Source organism: Microchirus variegatus (assembly GCF_963457635.1).
Source record: "Microchirus variegatus genome assembly, chromosome: 3".
Classification (NCBI taxonomy): Eukaryota; Metazoa; Chordata; class Actinopteri; order Pleuronectiformes; family Soleidae; genus Microchirus; species Microchirus variegatus.
Genome location: NC_139804.1, coordinates 9,840,576 through 9,859,059, shown reverse-complemented (window position 1 = coordinate 9,859,059; position 18,484 = coordinate 9,840,576). Strand labels below are relative to the sequence as shown.

The following is an 18,484-nucleotide window of genomic DNA, read 5'->3' as shown; positions in this document are numbered from 1 at the left end:
AACGTCCCATCTCTTTCCAGGTAGACATCTTCGATTAGCCATGGAAGGATGACATGCTGAAGGCATGGAAGAAGAGGATACCACATGTTTTCTCTGGTCCTATGGCTGAAACCACCTCATGTATTGGGACCTGTCTTGTCTTCTCCTTTGCCAAAAGTCACCCACATTTTCTCAAGTTGCATCAAAGAGGGCATAACAGAAGTGGCTATGATTACAATGTCTGTGTCATTGGCATCCATCATCAGGGATGTGTGTCCTTGTGTCACTGCATGCAGGGCATGAAGGAAAATACGCGTCTGCCTCTTCATGACTACAAGGGGCCACTGCATCCAGGTTAACAGCTTGGTTGCTAACAGCATCTTCCCCCTTGATCACAATGACTATATTGACTGTTTTCATTTCCGTTACTTTATCAGCAATGAAATGAAACAATTCCTTCTTGTCACTAACTAAACAGTGATATTGCATAAATGCTCCACTAAGGTGTCGCCATTTTGAAATTTCAAGTAGTTGTGTGTGGCTTATTGTCAAGTGACACACAGAGACTGCTCATGCCAATTTTTATGTTTGTATCACAAAATAAACCATTATATCTTTTAATTGATCCACTACAGCAGGGATAATCAACTAAAATTCTAAAAGGTCCACTTTGAATTTCCTCAAGCAAAGGTCCGGAACATCATAATGTCTAACTTGCGTTATTATTTAGTAGTGGGATATATACTGGAGTAGCCTAGTATTCTGAATGAAAACAACAACTGACTGTCAAATCAAATACAGAAAGAACAATTCAAAAATATTTATTTCAACAATAATTATTTACTTATAACTGATTTACCTTTATACAATTATATAGATGTAACACTGATCATATGTATTATTTTCTTCTCTCTTAAAGGAAAATTTTCTCAAGTTCAGATTTGAGTGGGTGCGTTTGGTCAAAAATGTTGTGTTTGGTCTCATAGTGGCGTTTCACGTTGCCACTTTTTACAAGTGCCACTGTCTCTGAACATATGAGACAGACTGGGTTTGTGCTTCCAGGGGGAAGATTGAACATGAATGATTCTGTCCATTCTGGGTTGAAAGCTCTATTTTTGCTGACCACTTTTCTCTTCTTAGAGAGCGCCATGTTAATTATTTTTCTCTGGCACACTCTTCTCTACCTGTATCGCTCACTCGTCTCTGTCTTCTCTCGCTGTATCACTCACTAGTCTCCCTGTCTGTCACACGCTATTTAGTGGGATGCACAGATTTGATTGGCTTTTAGTGGCGTCACGTGGGATGGCTCAAGTCGAATGCAATTGGTCAGTGGATTTCCGGATTCGCTCAACCAGTACCGTAAAGTCTAGAGAAGCTACGCCAGTCAAAATCGTCAACATTTAAAATACTTAAATGATTTACTCACTGTAGGTCCAGGTCCATACATGACGGCGGTCCACCTGTTAGTGACCACTTCACTACGGTGTCAACCATCTTGAAAAATGGGAGCCATCTTGAAAATTCAAGTAATTGTGGGTGGCTCATTGTCAAGTGACACACAGAGACTGCTCATGCCAATTAGTATGCTTGTATCACCAAATAAACCATTATATCACTTAAGTGATCCACGTAGGTTATCGGCCATCTTGAAAAATGGCATCCATCTTGTAATTTCAAATGTCTTCAACAATTTTCTTGTCAAGTGACCCATGGAGAGTGTTAATGCCAATGTTCACACTTGTATCATAAACTGTTCTAAACGATAGAACTGGCATACTAACTCCACTAACAGTAGTATTTCTGAATTTTGTCTTTTTCGTGTTTCCTCCATGTCCAGGAGATGCGGAGAACCCTTCGTCCCCAGAGCCAGAGGTCCAGGAGGGTCAGGGCATCTTCAAACTGGACGGTTGGTGGTTGAAGCTGAGTCAGTTTCATGGCCTCATAGTGAAGAGGTTTCACTGTGCCAAGAGGAACACCAAGGGCCTCTTCTCTCAGATCCTCCTGCCTGCTTTCTTCGTCTGTGTGGCCATGACTGTGGCCTTATCTGTGCCTGAGATTGGTGAGCTGTTACACACACAGTGTCTGGTTTCTATCCTGGTTCCCACAACAGAGAATTGTACTGGGAAGGGCACCCACCCATTAAGAAAGTAGATTAAAGCACTTGGTCAGAGCTGCAGTGCAAATAATAACACTGATGTACACTGTGTTAAGCCATTGTGGGTGACAGTTTACTTGAGCTGACAGCATTAATTGGTCTGATATGATTAATCACTTTCACCCAACTATGAATCAATCTCTAATTACAGTTGTTGGCTGTAATTAAAAGCAGCAAGACCTGTGCTCTCGGGGACAAGGATGCAATAGCAGATATGTAGAGCAATTACTGACTCGTTTCAAACAACTCCTGTGCTTACTATGCCTCCCTGCTAAAGACTCTTATAGTGATAGATAATTAATACTGTTGGTAGTAGTAGTAGAAGATGTATTCAGCGTTCTAAATCAAAGTATCGTATCCGCGTTTCATCCGTGAGTTATTAAAATACTCTACTTCTCTAAAGGAACCTCTTTATCTCTGAAATCCCTGGCCACATTGAGACCATATTTTTTTTTCACTCTTCTTGCTTTGAGACTCTTTAATTTTTTTGCCTTTTTGCAGCATACAATATTGAATATTTTATTGAAACAGAATTTTGGTTTGTGACCAAAACGAGACATCTTTCAATGTTTTCTGACATTCCTAAGCAATCGATTAATTGAGAAAATAATTGGCAGATTAATTGTTTATGAATATAATCGTTAGTTGCAGCCGTATTATTAGTCTTCCCATTATTAGCAAAGCCAAAGATGAGGTGCAGGAGTAAAATTCTCACTCAGATCACTTGACTTACATTAAGCTGAAAGGATATTTTGGATGAATTGATCAATAATGCCGAAACATAAATGTATGCATGTGTGTGTATATACGAAATAAGAATTAATTAACTATAATAAGGCATTTATTAACCATTGTTACCCTTTAGTAATGTTCCTTGTTGTGTAAGGAACATTAATATAGATTAAAATATGATGATTTGTAAAGAATAAGCTGATCAAACCCATAATTAGCGGAAATCCAGATCAAGTTTTGGAAAAAAAAGGAGAAACTTAAATTTATTTACACAAACAAACAAAATCAAGCCAAATTAGAAAAAACACAACTAAGGGGGCAAAAGCTGGCCAGACCAGCTCCAAAGACCTACAACACGACTAATTTACTAATATAATACAATAATTTGAATTATTACTAAACATGTAATAATTAAAATTATTTTATTATATTAGAAATATTTCTATTATAAAGTATACATATATCTCATGCCATTCTGTATCCTGAGTTTTACTAGCCCATATATTGATTTAACATAAACCTTGTGTGTGTACATTCATTGCACCTTTCTGTTCCATTTAATGTTATTTAAAGCCCATGGTTATAATTATTCTTAAATATGCAGTGTCATAGTAACTACATCTCTGACCTTTATAACAAACCAAACCGTTTGAAAATCGGTTGAAAATTGAGCAAGTTGTGGTTATTTAAAAAGTCCATGTACCACTACAACACATGTTATGGGTGAGCGAGCTAACTGTAACAAGATGGCCACCAGTGCGATTTTGACTCCATTGGCTGGCAGCGCGGACGAGACATCCACCTTTTTTATTATATCTATGATCGTTGCCACTCTAATCAATGTGAGAATTTCCACCAGGCACGCCACAGTATTCACACAGATGGCAGCGCAGTGCAGCCGTAACGTGCCGGTGGGGATTGAAGATGGCCATATAACGGTGCATAATCCGGGGTTATCCCGTATCTCATACCCATAATGCAATAAACTAGACCATTTCGTCCCATTGGTTTGGTTGCTTTCACACCAGAGTTAGCACCAAAGTAGGGCGGATAAGGCGGTCCGAGACCTGCCCGGTTGATTTGGTGCACACAAAAGGACCGAGATTAGCGCACCAACATGTTTGGTGCGCACTAAATGCTGCAGGTGTGAAAGCACCCTTAGTCTGGTTCCGGTGTCGATAGTCTTTCGGTCCATTTCGTTTAGAACATTGGTTCTCAAAGTGCGGCCCGCGGGCCAATTGTGGCCCGCTGAAACATTTCTGGCGGCCCGCAATGAATTGCAGTTGATTACAATTTTTAATCCAGGGGCTACTAAGCTTGTTAAATGTTTATTGGACATTACTGGATACTAGGGATGTGAATCTTTGGGTGGCTCACGATTGGATTCCATTCCGATTTTTAGGGTCACGATTCGATTCATACGATTCTCGATTCAAAAATTGATACAATGAATAGTGTGTTAAGGCAAATTATGGCATCAAAACAATAGCGTTTGTATAAGATAATGTGATAATGTGATCACACAAAGGCAAACTTAAGACAAAAGTTAACATTTATTCATTCAAAACAAATAAAAACTTACTTACTGTACAAAAATATAACTTGCATAAATAAAAGCTTAGGCTAGCTGCCTTTTTCTCCCAGAAGTTACAACAATAATTTTCCCCCACCCCTAATGGACACAGACCAATAAGTGTAAACTGTAGAACTGCAATCTGGTCATTAAAATGATTACAAATGGGATTTCCAATGTTGGGTTCCTAAATTGGCCCTCAGGTATCAAAACTTTGAGAACCCCTGGTTTAGAACTATGCATATGTGAAAGCAAACCGTACCCACATCTGTTTGCTACATTGTAACATTTTTCTGACTGGTGGTGGTGGTGCAGCCCAAAGCAATCAAACTATAGGTCTTACAGCGCCCATACATTTAAATCTGGCCTTAACACACAATTTGGGAAGCACTGGACTTGTTTGAGTGTCCTTCAAAACAACTGCAAAGCTGTGTAAGTGTTGTGTTATGCAGGGTTTTTTTTGCCAAACTAAGATAAATGAATGTTTGGTATCTCTTGTCTTACAGGAGATTTGCCCCCACTGATCTTGTCTCCATCTCAGTATCATAACTACACACAACCTAGAGGCAACTTCATTCCCTATGCTAATGAAGACAGACCACAGTACAGGTGAGATGACACTTGTTTTTCTGCAATATTATCTCTTTGTTTGCATTTATTTTGGTTTGTGGACAAAACAAAACATAATTTTCAGGTCTGGGTAACACTGATCAACATTTTCTGATTTTTTCTGAATTGTTAGTTGCAGCTATATATTATATTACATTATATCATATTATAATATAATTATTACAATATATTAACTTTGGATTATTGTGACAGCATAGGCATCTGACGAAACTTGTGTGTGTGTTCAAATATTTATGATAAATCTGAATACTATAATGAAATGGACACTCAATACAATACAAGCAGAAATCCACAGTGCACAAATCTAAATTATTTTAACTTTGCTGTGGGAAAGTGAGACGAGCATCCAATGTGATGGATTATTGTAGATATTATAATTACTATGCTTATAGAGTGGATTGATAAAAATAACACAATATATGTTTTGGAACTTATTTATTGCACCTCAACAGGCCACAACTAAGCTAAATTATGCTTGTTAAGCAATGTACCAAAACTAAATTATACATATTATTATTACGATTTACTCTTTAGTGTAAATTAGAAAGAAAAAACAGAAGACATACTGTAAGTATGTTTTTAGATAATGTAAGTACTTTCTTCTTTTAAGAAAAAAATAGTGGCTATATTTACATTTAAAGAAAGCTGCTTTTGGACTACCATAATTTCCAGCGCAATTTTGAGTGCACCTGAATATAAGCCGTACCAACTAAATTAACAAATGTGTACGTAATTTCCGTAAAATAAATGCATTTTTCCAAAAAGTGCCTGTAACACGGCAGTAACATTTCAAAAAATAACCAGCCTACCAGAAAAGTCATTGATCGCTATCTTCATCTTCATACTGCACACTAAAACCACTGAAGTTGTCTTCTTGTGTCGGGCTTGAACGGCCTTAGAATTACTTCATCAGACGCAGTCTCTCTTTTTTGTCACTCTCACTGTCACTTTCGTCTCAAGGCGAATTTGTGCCTCTTCATCACGCAGCTGTCCAGCCTTTCGAAACCCGTTGGTGATTTTTCACACTGCCCCACGCTGTCAGGATCCACTGACAGACAGCAAAGTTGCTCTTCGAACTAGCCTCTTCTTCGTAACATTATCTTTTCTACCTGTCTGTCTCGCTCTTGCACTTCCTGCTAGAGCGCCCCGTGGAAGCCATTAGCCCGTAAAAATCTATAGATTAGCCACATCGTTATATAAGCCACAGGGTTCAAAGCGTGTGAAAAAAGTAGCAGCTTATATCTTGTTGTAAGTGTGGTATAATTTCAATGTGACTTCCTGGTAAAAATAAATCTTTGGAAAATATACCACTGAAAACACACGTTTAATTATTATTTATTTATTATATTAATAACATTGAAATAGCTCATCTCTGTGCTCAGGTCCCAGTTGTCCCCAGACGCCAATCCACAGAAGATCGTCAACACCCTCCATCTGCCATCAGGTGTGGGCGCGACCTGCATTCTCAAAACCCCCTTCAACAGCACTCTGGACCAACTGGCCCAGACCCTCAATCCCAGTGCCAACAACTCCAAGACCCTGGCTGCGCGCTACTTTGACTCCATGTGTCTGGACTCCTTCACTCAGGGCGTCCCACTGTCCAACTTTGTACCCCCACCTCCTTCACCGGCACCTTTAGATGACCCGGACCCTCGCTTTGAGGACGGCCTGTGGAACTTCACAGTCGCACCTCCAACCACAATCCATGGTGAGTCCATCTCATAAGGTCGGTGATCACAATAGGCATATGACATAATATGGCATAAGAATATGTATAAACATGTAAAAAAAAAAAAACACAAAACAAGCACTATTAACACGATATTAACAACATTTACATTAAATAGAATAAAAATGTCTTGGTTGAGATGGTCCAGAAGCACAACCAGGGCTTCTCTGCTCAGCCTGAAGTCTGCCCATGAATAATCTTTCCAGCACAAGAACATACAATAGTGAAGAAAACTACTTACTACTTTACTTTTAAAGCTTTCTTAGATTTTTAGATAAAGCTTTTCAGCTCGTGAAGTAGGTAAACTACATGACAAGCTCTACAAGGGAAAATGACTCCTGGTACAATGTCCATTGTATTATATCTGATGAGCTTGGATTAAGATTACTGTTTAATTTACTGCTGTAAATTTTAGTTTGGGCTCCGATTTAAGTACTTATATATGGCTTATACATACATTCTGTGTTTAGAAAAAAAACAGGAATTTCTGAGCCTCTGCTGACATAAGTGTATCCAGGGCTGCTGTTGTGGTATCAATTTGAGATCTCAAGTAACTGGTAGGGTTGATATCAAATTCTCTCTGGAGCTTCTCTAATTGTTGTACCAAATTCTGCCGCTCTGCCTCCTTCTTGTGCTTGACATGGGCAGAAAAAGATATTGTAATTCCCCCAGACACAGCTTTAGCAGTCCATCCATCCATTTTCCACCGCTTATCCGGGGCCGGGTCGCGGGGGCAGCAGTCTGAGAAGGGACGCCCAGACTTCCCTCTCGCAGGACACTTCCTCCAGCTCTTCCGGGGGGACCCCAAGGCGTTCCCAGGCCAGCCGGGTGACGTAGTCACTCCAGCGTGTCCTGGGTCTTCCTCTGGGTCTCCTCCCGGTGGGACATGCCCGGAACACCTCCCGAGGGAGGCGTCCAGGGGGCATCCGATACAGATGCCCGAGCCACCTCAGCTGGCTCCTCTCGATGTGGAGGAGCAGCGGCTCTACTCCGAGCTCCTCCCGGGTGACAGAGCTCCTCACCCTATCTCTAAGGGAGCGCTCCGCCACCCTGCGGAGAAAACTCATTTCAGCCGCTTGTATCCGGGATCTTGTTCTTTCAGTCATAACCCAAAGTTCATGACCATAGGTGAGGGTAGGAACGTAGATTGACCGGTAAATCGAGAGCTTTGCCTTTCGGCTCAGCTCCTTCTTCACCACAACGGACCGATACAACGACCGCATTACTGCGGCCGCTGCACCGATCCGCCTGTCAATCTCACGCTCCATCCTTGCCTCACTCGTGAACAAGACCCCAAGATACTTAAACACCTCCACCTGAGGCAGGATCTCTCCACTGACCCGGAGGGAGCAAGCCACCTTTTTCCGGTCGAGAACCATGGCCTCGGACTTAGAGGTGCTGATTCTCATCCCCGCTGCTTCACACTCGGCTGCAAACCGCCCCAGCACATTCTGGAGTTCCTGGTTCGTAGGAGCCATCAAGACCACATCATCTGCAAAGAGCAGAGATGGAATCCAGCCGCTCCCGAACTGGACCCCTTCTGGCCCCCGGCTGTGCCTAGAAATTCTGTCCATAAAAATAATGAACAGAACCGGTGACAAAGGGCAGCCCTCCCGGAGTCCAACATGCACTGGGAACAAGTCTGACTTACTGCCGACGATGCGAATCAAGCTCCTGCTCCGGTCGTACAGGGACCGCACGGCCCTTATCAAAGGGCCCCCGACCCCATACTCCCGGAGCACCCCCCACAGAATGCCACGAGGGACACGGTCGAAAGCCTTCTCCAAGTCCACAAAACACATGTGGACTGGTTGAGCAAACTCCCATGAACCCTCGAGCACCCTGCGAAGGGTATAGAGCTGGTCCAGTGTTCCACGGCCAGGACAAAAGCCGCATTGTTCCTCTTGAATCCGAGGTTCGACTATCGGCCGAACTCTCCTCTCCAGTACCCTGGAATAGACTTTCCCCGGGAGGCTGAGGAGTGTGATCCCCCCATAGTTGGAACACACCCTCCGATCCCCCTTTTTAAAAAGAGGGACCACCACCCCGGTCTGCCATTCCAGAGGCACTGTCCCCAACCGCCACGCAATGCTGCAGAGACGTGTCAACCAGGACAGCCCTACAGCATCCAGAGACTTAAGGTACTCAGGTCGGATCTCATCCACTCCCGGTGCCTTGCCACTGGGCAGCTTCCTAACCACCTCAGTGACTTCGGCTTGGGTAATGAATGAGTCGACCCCTGAGTCCCCAGCCTCTGCTTCCTCTAGGGAATGCGTGTCAGTGGGATTGAGGAGATCCTCGAAGTATTCCTTCCACCGCCCAACGATGTCCCCAGTCGAGGTCAACAGCTCCCCACCCCCACTGTAGACAGTGTTGGCGGAGTACTGCTTCCCCCTCCTGAGGCGCCGGACAGTTTGCCAGAATCTCTTCGAGGCCGACCGGTAGTCCTCCTCCATGGCCTCCCCGAACTTTTCCCAGACCCGAGTTTTTGCTTCTGCGACTGCTCGGGCCGCCGTCCGCTTGGTCTGTCGGTACCTGTCAGCTGCCTCAGGAGTCCCTCGAACCAACCAGGCTCGATAGGACTCCTTCTTCAGCTTGACAGCATCCCTTACTTCCGGCGTCCACCACCGGGTTCGGGGATTGCCGCCACAACAGGCACCGGAGACCTTACGGCCGCAGCTTCGAACAGCCGCGTCCACAATGGAAGTGGAGAACATGGTCCACTCTGACTCAATATCTCCAGCTTCCCTCGGGATCTGGTCAAAGCTCTCCCAGAGGTGGGAGTTGAAGACCTCCCTGACAGGTGATTCCGCCAGGCGTTCCCAACAGACCCTCACAACACGCTTGGGCCTGCCAAGTCTGTCCAGTTTCCTCCCCCGCCAGCGGATCCAACTCACCACCAGGTGGTGATCAGTTGACAGCTCAGCCCCTCTCTTCACCCGAGTGTCCAAGACATGCGGTCGGAGGCCAGATGACACGACCACAAAGTCGATCATTGACCTCCGGCCTAGGGTGTCCTGGTGCCACGTGCACTGATGGACACCCTTATGCTTGAACATGGTGTTTGTTATGGACAAACCATGACTAGCACAGAAGTCCAATAACAAAACACCACTCGGGTTCAGATCGGGGAGGCCATTCCTCCCAATCACGCCCCTCCGGGTCACACTGTCGTTACCCACGTGAGCATTGTAGTCTCCCAACAGAACTACGGAGTCCCCGGTTGGAGCACTTTCCAGTACGCCTTCCAGGGACTCCAAAAAGGCCGGGTACTCCGCACTGCTGTTCGGCCCGTAAGCCGAAACAACAGTGAGAGACCTACCCCCCACCCGAAGGCGGAGGGACGCGACCCTTTCGCTCTGCGGGGAGAACTCCAACACATGGCGGCTGAGCTGGGGAGCTATAAGCAAGCCCACACCAGCCCGCCGCCTCTCACCCTGGGCAACTCCAGAGTAGTAGAGAGTCCAGCCTCTCTCAAGGAGTTGGGTTCCAGAGCCCAGACTGTGCGTGGAGGTGAGCCCGACTATTTCTAGTCGGTATTGCTCCACCTCCCGCACAAGTTCAGGCTCCTTCCCCCCCAGCGAGGTGACATTCCATGTCCCCATAGCTAGGATTGTTGTCCCGCGATTGGGCCGTCGGGGCCCCCGCCCACGACTGCCACCCAAATCACATTGCACCGGCCCCTTATGGCCCTTCATGTGGGTGGTGGGCCCACTTGAAAGGGCGCCCACGTCGCTCTTTCGGGCTGAGCCCGGCCGGGTCTCCCAGAGACCCGGCAGTCTCCCAGAGCATATTAGGAGAGACATCTGGGGTATCATTCTCAGCCAAAAAGAGCTGCTCAGTAAAGTATTTTTTTGAATGGGTTTTTAAGCAGGTGGTTTTTAAAGCTCCACTGAGGCGGTGGACGCTGCTCTTTACTCGACATAACCAAAAACAATCGGGCGTGATCTGAAATAACAATATTACCAATTGCACGAGAGCACTTTTGAAAGGGCATGGCTAGGAGTGAAAAAATAATCAATCCTCAAGGAGGATTTGTGTACATTAGAATAGAATGAATATTGTTTGTCTGTAGGGTGGAGTGCCCTCCAGGTGTCAATGAGATTTAAATCTTTACAGCAGCCTATGGCATAGTAAATAGTTTGTGGAGCCAGTTTGTCAAATAGTTCAATTCGCAACTTTACTTGGTAGCAATCTGGTTTAAGGAATGTAAACCGCCATTGCTTGAAAGACAGTCAGTTATTGATCAGATAAAACCAACAGAGGAATGTGAGACCAACTTAATTGACATATTCGTGGATATGTACAAAAAAAAAGGATAATAAAAAGCTGGTCTCAAGACTGTACTCTCGTATTCGAGCGAATAAGAAGCACTCAACAGATAAGGTCAGACTAAAATGGTAGAAAAAGGCTGGAACTGTTATTACAGAAGAAGAGTGGCTGAATATATATTCAGTGCAGTCAACCTCCACTAGCTGGTTTTTGGAGACATTTTTGCTGGAGGAATTTGGTCAGATATTTCATAACTAAGACATAAATCTGTGCAGACAGGTGAGATGATCAGGGGTCTGTGTTGGAGGAACTGTGGAGAACAGAATGGATAAAATTTGTCTTTACAATCTATTTGGGCAATATTGCCGCTTTTCAATGTGTGCACTGTGACGTTGTTTTCTGCTCCTGCTGTTTGATCCATCTGTGTTTTAACTGAATTTAACTGACTATATAATTACACAAGGACAATAAACTGTTTCACTTAGGTCAATAAACGCACAAAGGGGTAACATAAGAACTTAAGAAAAGGCAACTCAAAGTGCGTCATAGGATAAACAAATGCTCAAGGAAAAAAACCCACTCCCCAACCAATAATCGTCCATCTCAGCTGACACATGACTGGTATTATGTATTGAAACAGTCACGGAGAAGGGAGGAAGTGAGGAAACGCTAACATAAAAGTAAGTAAGGAAATACATAAATAAATAATCAAAGGATAAGATAAACAAGAACACGATAAAGTAAAAGGTGCAGTTAAATATTCAGTAAAAGGAGTGCAATAAAACGGGTGGTATAAAATAATTGTGAAAGAGTTCAAGTGAATAATAATAAAGGTCAGGTAATAAGGTAGGTCTAAGGTTTGCTTTAAAAATATAATAACATTATGACATGATAACACTATTATTCTCTTGCCAAAGAAGGCACAGTTGACATGGAAAAATGACGCAATTTACGCCACAAATGAACAGAACTGTCATTCTGTATTGAATACCATGCAATAACGAACATTCAGTGATGTTTCATGTTCACATGAATATATTGCATGTACAGATTGGTGCATTACCCTGAACATAGTGACGGCTGAGTGATATGGGATAACAATCTTATCTCAATATACATTTTTATATCGATATTACAACATAAATCAAATCAATATTTCTGTCAAGCTTAAAGGTAAGGCTATATTCCAACAAATACACCAAAACAAAACACTCAAACATCTGATGTTTATGATATCCATGATCTTAAAATACAAAGACTTACATTTTGGACGTGTTATTAAGTGACTTTTTTGAATGAAAGAAATTTTTGTATTTCACAAATGTATAATATGATAGATATGACAGATACTTGATCACAATATGACAATATTCAAAATCTGTCTCACGATATAGATAGTAGCTTTAAACACAGCACAACATGGAAGGAAACAGATTTTAAGATCCTTTTTACTTTGCATATTCTTGGTGTTTTTTTAATAACACAGCTATTGTTTTTGTGTTTTCTCAGAGCCTGTGACATCTCCTCCCACCCTCCCACTGTCCATCCACGAGCCGGTCCGCTGTACCTGCTCCATGCAGGGCACAGGCTTCTCCTGCCCCAGTGGGGTGGGAGGACGGCCCCCACTCATGAAGGTGGTGACAGGTGACATCCTGGTAGACATCACAGGCCATAATGTCTCAGAGTATCTGCTGTTCACGTCAGACAGACTGCGGCTGCACAGGTAAGGGAGCATTTCGCAAAGGAAAAAGTGTTGTTTCCATCATTGTACAGTTCAGTTGGGTACGGTACGTTATGGTACAGTTTGGAGTGGTAAATTCCTGGGTCAGGCTTGTGTTCCAGCTGAGAACAGTGCCTTTACTTGGTAGGCAGAGCTGTTCCCAATAGGTGCATAATGTGACGATAATGTGTACCAGTGCGACGACAATGAACGACGACATCGAACAGGACACAACAGACAACACAGGAGGTCATCCAGCAGCTCTGTTTTTCCTGCTCTGTTTGTGGCTGTTTGTCTCAGCAAGACGTCAAGCTTTCATGGGACGCTCACAAGGGAGTGATGTTTGTCACCAAATCAGTTGACTGTTGTGGGTTGAGCTTATTTACCCTTCCACTCAGATCTTCTGTGCTGTGACCTTTGCCTACACTCTTAGAAATAAGAGTTCCAAAAGTGTTCGAACAAAAAAGGGTTCTCCTATGAGGACGGTCATGTGGGACCGTAGGACATGAAAACTTTATTAGAAATGTGAATAAATGAAGACAATGAGGTTTTTTTTTTACATTTTTTTAAATATTATGACAAAGCAGGTTTTAGTTATTTATTCCTTACTCATTAGCATTTATTTTCAAACTTTAATAATGAGCTGCTGTGTGGATTCATTGAGGAGAGGAGACTGACATGCTGCACTTTATCACAGTGTTCAGTCCCAGACATCGTGACACTGATGACGGTGTGGACTGTGGAGCTGTGACCGTGTGATGCACTGAGACCTGCGGTCACTTCACCACTGATTCCCGGGGAGGATGTTTTTCTTACCGTCATTATTGGTTCATGAAGTTACTGTTAAATGTGATGAACACGCTAATTATTGTTAAATACTAACAGGTTAGTTATAAAACTACTTTAAACACGTTGTTGTTGTTCCTAACAATAATTATATAATTATATAAGGGATTAAACGATTCCTGTAACACATAAACTAATAGCCACGGTCAATGAAATAAACCATTTATATTGATCGTTTTAATCTTTAACTACGTCATTGTACTTTTCAGCTTACTATATTCACTTCAGTATCGTTGGTTTTGCATTTATTTACAAATCCATGGTTTAAAGCCGAAGTTAACGCAACGGCGGTATTCATGAAATCCGCACATTGTGTAGGCTGTTTTTTTTTATGAAGCTCTAAAATGGAACGTCATCTGTCCGTATCATCATCCCGGTGGTTTTTCATCTTTTGCCAAGAAATCGACATCCACATCGCCATTTCGCCCTGTGATACTCTCCTTGGACTTCCTTATTTGACATTCATGGGGTAAAAGGGTAGTAGGACTTTCTGAGCGCACTCATATTCTGTTTTCCTTGTATTTTTTTTTTTTGTTATTTAATTTCTTTCACTCTGAATTTTGAAAATATTATTTTGGATGTTCCTATTTCTTTCCTGAGATCTCAGAGGTTTTAAGTAATTTAATGTGAATTTAAAACTGTGTTACTGTGATTGACATACAGCAATCCTGTATACAACTTACCTGGTTCTGTGGGAGAAGTGAAGTGTGGCAATCTAGTAATATTTTTTCCTTCATTTCATCACATTCCATTGTTAAAGTATCTAAACTGGGATACTGACATTGACACCATGCATTAATTTGTTGCAATATGTATAATGTATATATATATATGTTTATATATATATACATACATATATACACGTATATATATATATATATATATTTCTTTAGAAGAAATTGCGAGTCTGTTTTGTGAGTTATTTGGGGTGTATATTACAGATATGTACCAACAGTATGACAATTTAAAATATAACCAATCTCCTCATCAAGTCTAAACTAGATAATAATCCTGCCTTTTGCTCTACGTAATATAACCCTCGCTTGAAGTGATAGGTGTGGAGGGGCTTACAAAAGTGGCGAGCTAGCCAGGAGATTGGTGTAGATTATAATTCCATCCCAAATGTTTTTCAGACAAAATAATAATTAATTTAGCGAGGTACGCTGAAACTGAATTTAGGGTTGTATAGTTGTTAAAAACATTCAACTAAACAAAACAGTCAATATAAGATGGATCTTAACATCAACTGTAAGGCTTCCAGCAAAATTCTGTTTATTCTCAGAAATACAACAGATCACAGTATCACGATACCTCCAAAGTGTGTCATTGGCGAAATATCTGCCGCTCATAGTGTAAGGGCCAATTCCAATTCCTATCTTAACCCCCAATCTTAACCCTCAAGCTCAACCCTTATCTTAACTGGCCCTCAAAACCAAGTGTTGAGGGTTATTTTGTCACTTAGAAATGGGACACCCCTTAAATGCAGATACGTCTTCAGACTGTGGGGGGCAGAATAACGTGAAAGCTGCGTCCAGTCTGTCAACTCCAAAAAAGAAGAAGAAGAACACATTTACGTCAGGATTATTTATTTATTATTTTATTTCAGTCAAGTTATTAGGTTGTAAGTTAGTTATAAGATGATACTCATACAAATACCACAACCATGGACATATTCAGCTGACAGTTACCACACACCACGGCTTATTGAAGGGTAAACGATAGCGAACGATTGCGTGTGCGCACCGGCCGGCTATTGACAAAAGATCGTAAAATAAAAATAAATGTTACACAACAATGACGTCAGTAATCCATAATATGGGCCTAAACTAAGATAATACAATGGTTTTCATAATTTTTATATCTCTATTAACAAAGAAAATACTTAATTTGTATCGCACTCGCTTCGCTGCTTTCAACGCCATCTTTCTCATGTGAAAACACGCAATGCATTCTGGGTAGCCCTTGCTCCTAAGGGTGGTCTCTGAAAATCTCAATATTGAGGGCGATACAGCCCTTAAACTCGCCCCTCAACTTAATTTTTCTGAGAATCGGGACAGCACTTGCACTAGCGGGAGCGCGCATTTTTGAGATTGAGGGTTAAGATTGAGGGTTAAGCAAGGAATTGGAATTCACCCTAAGTCTCATCAGTCTTTGCCCACAATCCTCAGGCAACAAGCGAGGAGCTTACATTCAATCTCGATGACCCACCTATGTCTGAGGAGTGGAAACGACATATTGCAGTCAAGCTGAACTCCATCCCAGAGGTCTTTGCAGTTGATGACCTCTCCTTTGGTCACACAACCACTGTGAAACACCATATTCGGTTGCACGACCAGACACCTTTCAAAGAGCGATCGAGGCCAATACACCCCAGTGATAGGGAAACTGTAAAGCAGCAGCTCAGAGAGCTCTTGGATGCTGTATTCATAAGAGAGTCCGGTGGCAGCAGAGGTGCATCAGTACACTCTATTTTAGGTCTGAAAGAAGGGGCGAGACGTCATCTCACTCGATCTATGTTTTTGTTTTTTTCTTCCTTCCCCGGCTACTGCCCGGTCCAGGTGGAAGTTAGTACTGTAGCTTTGAGCTAAATAGACCTAAGTCAAAGGGTTGAATTCAAACATTGAAATAGGAATTGAACACTGACAAACAAGAGATGACTGAGAAGCTGTTGACATTGTGTGGAACTGCGTAGGACTCCTTAGAAGCGGTTAATTGATATTCAATGTGTTGCACGCTGCTAAAATAACCCCATAAAAATGATCCCTGACCTCTTATTACAGTTTTTCTCCTTTGGTTTGGCTCATTGTTACAGAGGGCGTGGAGTCACGTGACTACACACGCTGTACACAGCCGAGTGTCTTAAAGGGACATGAACATAGCCTGCCTACATACGGACACAGCCAAAAACGACTTTTATTTTCTTTTTTAATTATCGAATATATCGATATGGGCAAAATGACGTTGAATATCGTCGTAAATATCGATAACGATACATTTTCGATAAATCGCCCAGCCCTAGGATATCGTAGTTTGTGTTATAGTGGATGTAGGTAATTATAAGTTCATAGGAGCCGTTAAAATAATACGTAAAGAGGACACTGTGGAGCAGTAAATTAGATTATTAGATTATAGTTTATATATATGTGGACATTTATTATGGACTTAATGAAACATTTTCCTGCACATTGTGTAGGCTGTTGTTTTTGTGGAGCTCTTCAGTGGAACGTCATCTGTCTGTATCATCATCCCGGTTGTTTTCCATCTTCTGCCAAGGAATCATCAACCACATCGTCATTTCGCCCTGCGATACTCTCTCTGGACTGCCTTACTTAGGGTTAAGGGTAGTAGGACTTTCTGAGTGCACTCATATTTTGTTTAACTTGTATTATTTATTTTATTTTATTTTATTTCTTTCATTCACTTGAATTTTGAAAATATTATGTTGGATGTTCATAATTCTTTCCTGAGATCTCCTGAGAGAGGATTTTGTACTATTTTATTTAAGTAAGTTAATGTGAATTTAAAACGGTGTTACTGTGATTTATTACTTACCTGGTTCTGTGGTGTGAAGTGAAGTTTCCTTCATTTCATCACATTCCATTGTTATAAAGTAAACTGTGGGATAATGGCACCATACATTAATTTGTTGCAAAAGATATGGATATATATATATATATATATAGTTCTTTAAAAGAAATCACAAGTCTGTTGTCATGTGAGTTATTTGTGGTGGATATTACAGGTCTGTACCAACAGTATGACCATTTAAAATATAAACAATCTCCTCATCAAGTCTAAACTAGATAATAACCCTGTCTTTGGCTTTAATATAACCCTAGCTTGAAGCGATAGGTGTAGAGGGGGTTACACTTGGCTAAGAGAAAACTGTAATTATACCTTGGTTGGGACCCCCTATCTTGGCTCCAAGCCCCACTAGCTTGCTTTGGTTTTGCTAAGTGCAGGGTCCGTCCCAAAGTCTTACTTATATCACCTATGTTGTTCTCAACAGATATGGTGGTCTCACAGTGGGAAACATCCAGAAGTCGATCCCAGCATCGTTTGGGAGAAATATACCACCAATGGTTCGCAAAATAGCGGTCCGCAGATCAGCTCAGGTACGACTTCTGAACACACACACACACACACAACGTTAAGATCACAAACATTTAGACAAGAGCCTCTGACAGAGCAACATCTTATGTCCAGGTTCTGTACAACAACAAAGGTTACCACAGCATGCCCACGTATCTCAACGTCCTCAACAATGCCATCTTGCGTTCCAACCTCCCGGCATCCAAGGGAAACCCTGCTGCCTACGGTAATGATATAACACACACAATAATACAAGTTATGGTTAAGAGTATGAATGTTTACAACTACAACTACACAAAAAGTATATTGTCGTGTGTTTTGCAGGTATCACACTGACAAACCACCCAATGAATCGAACAAGTGCGAGTTTGTCTTTGGACTACTTGTAAGTACTGGCACCTTAAATGTAATATAAAATTTGCAAGGCTGTTTCTTAGTGAAGTCATGTATTAAATTATTATTAAATGTATTAATTAAATCTGTGTTAAATAGCTCAATTTGTCACATGAGTCTGTCTCAGCCTCTGATAGTAAATCACTTTATCCAGTCAGGGGCCTGTGTGTGTGTGTGTGCACGTGCGTGTGTGTGTGTGTGCGTGCATGTGTGTACGATAGGCATGCAAAAGTTTGGGCACCCCTGTACATTTTCATGATTTTCCTTTGTAAATCATTCGTTGTTTGAATAAGAAATTTCAGTTATCACATAGGAGGCAAACACAGTGATATTTGAGAAGTGAAATAAAGTTTATATGATTTA

The 18,484-nt window shown here is 41.9% G+C and overlaps 1 protein-coding gene across 1 annotated transcript in view; it reads left to right on the top strand.

Annotated features, from left to right (window-relative positions):
• abca2 (ATP-binding cassette, sub-family A (ABC1), member 2) overlaps positions 1 to 18,484 on the top strand; it is a gene marked incomplete at its 3' end in the record, with an annotated part of 113,561 nt that overhangs the window by 58,115 nt on the left and 36,962 nt on the right. The window contains exons 21-27 of the mRNA XM_083886181.1: positions 1,817 to 2,038; positions 4,946 to 5,048; positions 6,452 to 6,777; positions 12,580 to 12,793; positions 17,646 to 17,751; positions 17,843 to 17,954; positions 18,053 to 18,113. Coding sequence (XP_083742307.1) covers positions 1,817 to 2,038; positions 4,946 to 5,048; positions 6,452 to 6,777; positions 12,580 to 12,793; positions 17,646 to 17,751; positions 17,843 to 17,954; positions 18,053 to 18,113 — 1,144 coding nt within the window. The remainder of the gene's footprint in view (positions 1 to 1,816; positions 2,039 to 4,945; positions 5,049 to 6,451; positions 6,778 to 12,579; positions 12,794 to 17,645; positions 17,752 to 17,842; positions 17,955 to 18,052; positions 18,114 to 18,484) is intronic.